At 34.2% G+C, this 6,735-nt stretch overlaps 1 protein-coding gene across 2 annotated transcripts in view; it reads left to right on the top strand.

The window, feature by feature from the left end:
* Window positions 1-5,960, top strand: part of LOC111625040 (ankyrin-1-like) — a 17,023-nt gene extending 11,063 nt beyond the window's left edge. The window contains exons 3-4 of one of the 2 annotated variants that reach the window (XR_002756677.1): window positions 5,290-5,693; window positions 5,776-5,960. Coding sequence is in view for 1 of the 2 variants with exons in the window: in XM_023368055.1 (XP_023223823.1) it covers window positions 5,290-5,625 (336 nt within the window). In the remaining variant the exon portion in view is untranslated. Of the gene's footprint in view, window positions 1-5,289 lie in introns of both variants that reach the window. The other variant, XM_023368055.1, reaches the window with a different exon arrangement.
* The last annotated feature ends 775 nt before the right edge of the window (window positions 5,961-6,735 follow it).

The raw sequence follows: 6,735 nt of genomic DNA, 5'->3' as shown, positions 1-6,735 counted from the left end.
TTTTTCCCCAACTTTAGCAAGTATCCTATCTGCACACCTCCCTTCTTTACCAAAAGTATGTAGTTTTTCTCCCTCGGTATCGTATACCTATCATCAACGAAGACGTCACGGGTAAGACGACACCTGGGTAAACATTGGCAGCATTTAAACTTCTTCTAACCGACGCTCCGCAGTGTACCCGAGGAAGGCCTATTAAGAAGGCCGAAAACGTTTGTACTCCAGTTAATAAGGCTAGAAATTAGTGAGAAAGGTTTTGTGCTGTTAGAATATATTAATAAATGTATACAGAGTCAGTATAGAATTTTCAGCAAAATTTTTGTTTTTTCCTAAACATGCTGCAACACTAATTCTAGGATATACATTTGAAAGCTGGATGTGTTTCAGTTTGTAACCACTACATTGGTCTGGGATAGAGGAGAAATGATAGGAACAGCAAAACATGTATGTGGAAATTACTGTTTAATAAGGAAATACAGTGTACAGAATGAACAAAAATGAATACCATAATGCACAATACAAACTTCTAACACACTTCAAAGTAGTCTCCAAGATTTCCATGGTATGTTGCCAGTGATGAGGAAGGTAGTGAAAACCTGTATGTAAGTCACTAATGTGGGCTACCTCTTTGAAATTCCATCAAGATGTCCTGGTTGTTTTTCAAAACATTCTTCATGCAATTATGTTTTTACTTCAGTAATAAGATCAGTCACATGCACTGAGGTACAATCACTGCTCCACTTTCTCACTTCCATCTTCAAATAGTTCCAGCAATACACTGACTGTTTGATTACACGGTAACAAGCAACTACTGTACAGTACAAACACCTCATCTAGTAGTGATGTTCAGAAGCACATCTGGCAGGTTTTCAAAAATATATTCTAGAATTACAGGGTTGTTTTGCAGAAAAAAATTTCATTGAATTCCAATAATGACCCTTTATATAAGAGGGTCATTATTGGAATTCAAGAATTCAATTGGAATTGAAAAATCCTGTATAAGGGTTTTTCAAAAGGAACATGCCATAGGAAATTGTGTGGAGAAGAATCAGGAGATTGTAGGCAAAGCAATGGGGGAAGTGTACGAGGGCTGTTCGGAAAGTTCGCGGCCTCACATAGAAAAACAAACAAAATAATGTTAAAACTTTTTTTATTTTTCAATGTAATCTCCTCTGTTAGCAATGCACTTATTCCAGCGATGTTCTAGCTTTTTTATGCCATCACAATAGGTCGATTTGTCAAGGTATGCAAAATACTCGTTCACTTCAGAGATGACTTCGTCATTTGAGTGGAATCTCTTTCCAGCCAAGAATTTTTTTAGGTTTGGAAAAAGGTGGAAGTCACTGGGGGCCAAATCAGGTGAGTACGGTGGATGTGGAACTAATTGGAAGCGAAGTTCGTTTATCTTTTGTTCAGTGATTCTGGCGGAATGTGCAGGTGCATTATCGTGGTGGAACAGAACTTTTTTCTTCTTCAAGTGTGGCCTCTTTTCTTCGATTTCTTTCTTCAGTTTTTCCAAAAGTTCACAGTAATAGACAGCATTAATGGTCTTTCCTCTTTCTAGGTAGTCAATAAAGATGATGCCTTTAGCATCCCAAAAAACCGAGGCCATCACTTTACCCGCTGATGGAACTGTCTTTGCCTTCTTTGGTGGTGGCGAACTGTGGTGTTTCCATTGCTTCGACTGTTCTTTTGTTTCAGGAGTGTAGTAATGGATCCACGTTTCGTCAGTAGTCACAAACCGACGCAAGAAATCTTATGGGTTTTTCTGGTAGAAGTCCAAACACTCCTTTGACATCAAAGTGCGAACACGTTTTTGCTCGGCGGTCAGCAGATGCGGCACCCATCTTGCTGAGACCTTCGTCATACCCAAATCTTCGGTTAGGATGTGGTGCACTCGGTCGACAGAGATGCCTGTTGTCTCAGCTATCTCACATGTTTTCAAACGGCGATCTGCTAATACCAAATCGTGAACTTTGTCGATGTTTTCTTCAGTGACAGCAGTTGACGGCCGTCCGCTGCGAGGGTCATCTTCCACACTTTCTCTGCCAGATTTAAAAAGGGCTGTCCATTTTTCACAGTGGTGTACGAAGGAGCAGACTCTCCTAAAACTTCATCCATGTCAGCTTTGATTTGAGATGGGGTCAACCCTTTTTTTGTCAGGTATTTTATGACCGCACGAGTCTCCGTCTTCTCCATTTTTGACAAAGCATGTGCACACTGACTATCTGCTAAGCTGTCGTGGCAAAAACTTTTTGACAAATCAAGCGGAAATTGGTATCGTATCTTTAGCAAAGATGGCTGAATTATTCCCGCCAAAAATTAAATTGATCGCAGCGCCGCATATAGGCAAGGCCGCGAACTTTCCGAACAGCCCTCGTATAGTGTACTGATTATATGATGCATAATTTCGGATCTGCAATACTGTCAAACAGAAATTAATAGCACAAAATTCACTTTTAACTAATGTAGCCCAATTGCATAGTTCTGTAACTCACAACTAGGTATGTTGTGAGAATTGAGTTTGTTCTGTTTAATACATGAAACATTACTGGTTTTTATTATTATGTTTAATTTTATTTAAATAAAACTAACAGTGAAAAACAGATAATGGTCATGATAATAATGTTATCTGCATTTTGAGTATTTAAAAAAAGTGTCAATCTTGACAACATACTAGTTAGTTACAGAACTATGCAGTTGAGCCTACATTAGTTGAAAGCAATTCAACCATACACACAAATTTTATACAGTTAATTTTCCATTTGACAGTATTTCAGATCCAAAATGATGCATCATATAACCAGTACACTATACATTTGACCTGATGCTTTGCCTATAATCTCCTGATATTTCTCAGCACAATCTCCTATTGTGTATTACTTTTAAACCCTGTATATTTATGTACAGGACATACATATACAAGGTACACACTTAAACATCTCTCCAAGCAAAAGAGACCTTTCCAGCATTGCTCAAGTATATACATGTAGTGCATGCTTGTTTCAGCATTAAAATAATCAAAGGGAATCAATTTAAAACAATTTAGCATAACATACAAATAATCACTGGCTGTAAAGAATAAAGACAATACTGTATTGCAAAAATTGATACGTAAAAAGTGAACTTGATTTTGTTAGAGAACATGTTCAACCTGACTGCCTTCGGCAGCAATACAAAGATGTAAACTATTAAGCGTGACATTATAGAAGACACACAGCATTCCTGTGTGACTTTTATAACAGGTCTGTTGTATGCATTTCTCCATTTTGCTAACATCAAGTAGTGCTGCTGGGTATGCATTATGCACTGATGCCTTTAGGTGTTCTCAAAGGAAAAAATCCAGAGGAGTCAAGTCTTGGGAACATGGTTGTATTAGAACAGTACCATGTTATCTTAGCCAGTGGTTTCCAAACTGCACATTGAGCTACTGACACATCTGTCTGGGAATGAGGTGGTGTGTCATCATCCTGGTACAAAACCTGCTGTAGTTGCATTCATGTGTCCGTTTTGTTGAATGATCTATTCTATTTTACTGAATCTATTAATTTATTACTATTGTGACATTTTTTAAATGAATTAAATATCTATCTAGGTGCAAAAGATTAAGTATTGGTTGTTTTAATGCTGAAACAAGTATAGACCATATGTGTACATTCATGTAATGCTGGAAAGATGTTTAAGACTGCTGCTTTTTCTTGTTGTCATTGGTAGTGTGAACACTGTTAAACCAACAACAAAAAGCAATGTTTTTATTATTCATCATTGTCTGTAAAATGTTGACACTAGTCATTATCATTGATCTTTTGTTTTAGTCATTCATTGTTACAAAGATAGCCAAGATTCAACATTTGTCATTGTCATAATAGTATTGGCCAATTAACGTGAACTTCCCACAATTTTTGAACAAGATGGAGGAGCTGCTAATCTTGTGTTGAAGAAAGATGCCCTACGAAGCTTAATAAATGGTCAAAACTATTTGGAAACATGAAAATAATTTTTAAAATCCTTTTGATGTTTTTTAATTGTAATTCCTGGATCAAAGCATGAAATTGCCTTGTGTGTTTTTTACTCAGTTTGAAGGGCTCTGATCCAAAATCGATATTTTGATATTTTCCTTAACAAAAGTAATCTCTCTTAAACATTGACAGCGGAATTTAACATTTTACTATGCATATCCAATTTTAAAACAGAAGAGTCCAGTCTAAAAGCACAGAAAGCCATGGAATAATGCTAAGCATGATGTAAATTGTGCATACTCTAAGATGAAAACTAATGAACAATGTGAATACTTTGGCAATGAACGAATACAACAAAAGACAAGCCATTATTATCATTTACCGTGTTTCCCCGAAAATAAGACATCCGCAGAAAATAAGACCTAGCACAGATTTTGCTGAATTGCGAAATATAAGACCTCCCCCTGAAAGTAAGACCTAGCGAAGTTTTTTTTTAGTCGTAACGGTCATCGACAGATGGTTGAAAGTACAGCCACTGATTGGTCAGCAGACAATTACGCCACACGGCATGATTTGCATAAGACTATGGCTTGGGAATCACAGATTTGCATAATGTTATCGCTGGTGATCGCTAATTGGTCGGCTGGGAATCACGCCACATCACATTTGCATAGTGCTACGGTTCAGTAAGCACTAATTGGTCATCGAGCTCGATGTGGACACTATAAAAAAGTTAAGTTGAATGTGTCGCAAGGTGTTCTCTCGAACCTGTTTAGCGTATTGTTCAACAATAAATGTGAATTCGTCTTCATGGAAATATAAGACATCCCCTTGAAAATAAGACCTAGTGCATTTTTTAGAGCAAAAATTAATATAAGACACTGTCTTATTTTCGGGGAAACACGGTAGGATCTGTAGTTGTTGTCATTGGCAATGTGAATGCATCCTAATCCTGAATATTTATTTATATTGATGTATTTATTATGGATTATATGTGTGTGTGTATTTAATTCTAGAGAGTAAAAATAACAATTTAACATAATTATTAATATTGTGACTAGATTTAAGATTGGTTTTTGATTTTTGTATAAAATAAATTTATTATCCACTGATAGGTTGAGTAAATCTTTTAAACTTTTATAATTTTTAGAAATCAAAGATAGGAAAAAAAAAAACAATTGTTTGCTAAAATTTTATTCTTTATACTCTTCAAAATTGAATAATATTGAAATAATATACTTTTACCTGTTTAATGATTAATTATAAACTTTCATAAAATTTTTTTAAAGTTAGCTTTGATTCAGCTGACATTCTTAATTCTTTTTCTTTTCAGGTTTTATATTATTATGTTCAACTTGTAATTAGGAAGGAAGAGCTTTTAGTTGATCTAGATCAACGATTTGCCCGTCTAATGTGGTTATACTATTATTCAATGAATCATAGAGAATTATTTACCTGTTTGAAAATTTTAAACACTCAAATGGCACTAGTACCCGTTCGTCAAATTGTGGCGACTATTCTTCGTCAGATGTACACGGAACCACGTACTCTGAAACAGATAGCCAGGGTCAAGATATATAGTGCCTTGAATTACAGTGTGGCACCAAATATAAACAAACTCATGCTTCCAGGACCATTAAAAGAATATCTTATGGAATGGATGCCTTAGTTTGTTGCTGGAAATTCTTCTTCAGATTCTTGGAGTTTTAAGCATTTTACCAAATAAAATTACCAAAGGTTTGAAAATAATTCCAAATGTAGGTTGTCGTATAAATTTTTTAATATAAATATTTTAATATAATATAAATATTTTTAATAGTTCTCCAGCTATTAAGTATGATCACACAACACTAGAAGTTATGATTCCAGCTGTAATTCATGTGTAATGAACATGTTTAATGTTGTGCTACTGTTGTTGAAACAAATTCTCAAAAAGAATTATCACTTTTTCATTAGATTTCATGTAACATTATGCCTATCTTATTGTATAAACTTATTGATTTAATAAACTATAGTAATTAGATATTTAATAAAAGATCTATTAATTTTTACAATATATAATGAATTTCATATAAATAATGACTGTTTAATGTTTTAAAAATAGTTATTCCATGTTATCGAAAGTTAATTGAAAATTACATCACTTCAATTTTAATATTATTTTAATTAACCATTCAATATAAGAGTTTATGATAAAAATTAAAAAGTTTTTACAAAAAAGAAAATTTAATTTTTTCTTAATATAATACAAGAACAATGACGGCTTCAATACAAGAATATGGTTTCAACAAGATTACGCCATTTGTCACACATCAAATGAATCAGTTGAAGCCGTAAAGGAGTTATTCTCCAATAAGTTGATTTCGCAAAGAGGTGATGATAACTGGCACCACGCAGTCCAGACCCAATCCTCGAACTATTTCTTATGGGAATTTCTTAAAGAGAGGGTGTACGAAAATAAGCCGAGGACATTAACTCAATTAAAGCAGAATATCACAGTAGAAATGGCATTGTTATCTCCGGCTTTGTGTTAACCTGCACTGAGAAATCTTTGCTCAAGGTTAGAAATAACAAAATATTTTTAAAAAAATTTTAGCTTCCAAATAATCTGGGAGGAACCTGGCCTTGATTTACCATCAGTTTTGAATACATGTTGAATATTGAATAATATAATTGTAAAATGACTAACAACATTGAATTAAAGAAAGAACATGAAAATTTTTAGTTACAAATGCAATTATAAGAAATTTAAATGGTTTTATTACCTTTTTATAATAAT

This window comes from Centruroides sculpturatus, unplaced genomic scaffold (genome assembly GCF_000671375.1).
Source record: "Centruroides sculpturatus isolate CEXI.00-Female unplaced genomic scaffold, Cexi_2.0 scaffold40, whole genome shotgun sequence".
Classification (NCBI taxonomy): domain Eukaryota; kingdom Metazoa; phylum Arthropoda; class Arachnida; order Scorpiones; family Buthidae; genus Centruroides; species Centruroides sculpturatus.
Note: the sequence above shows the minus strand (reverse complement) of the source record. Positions and strands in the feature narration are given on the sequence as shown.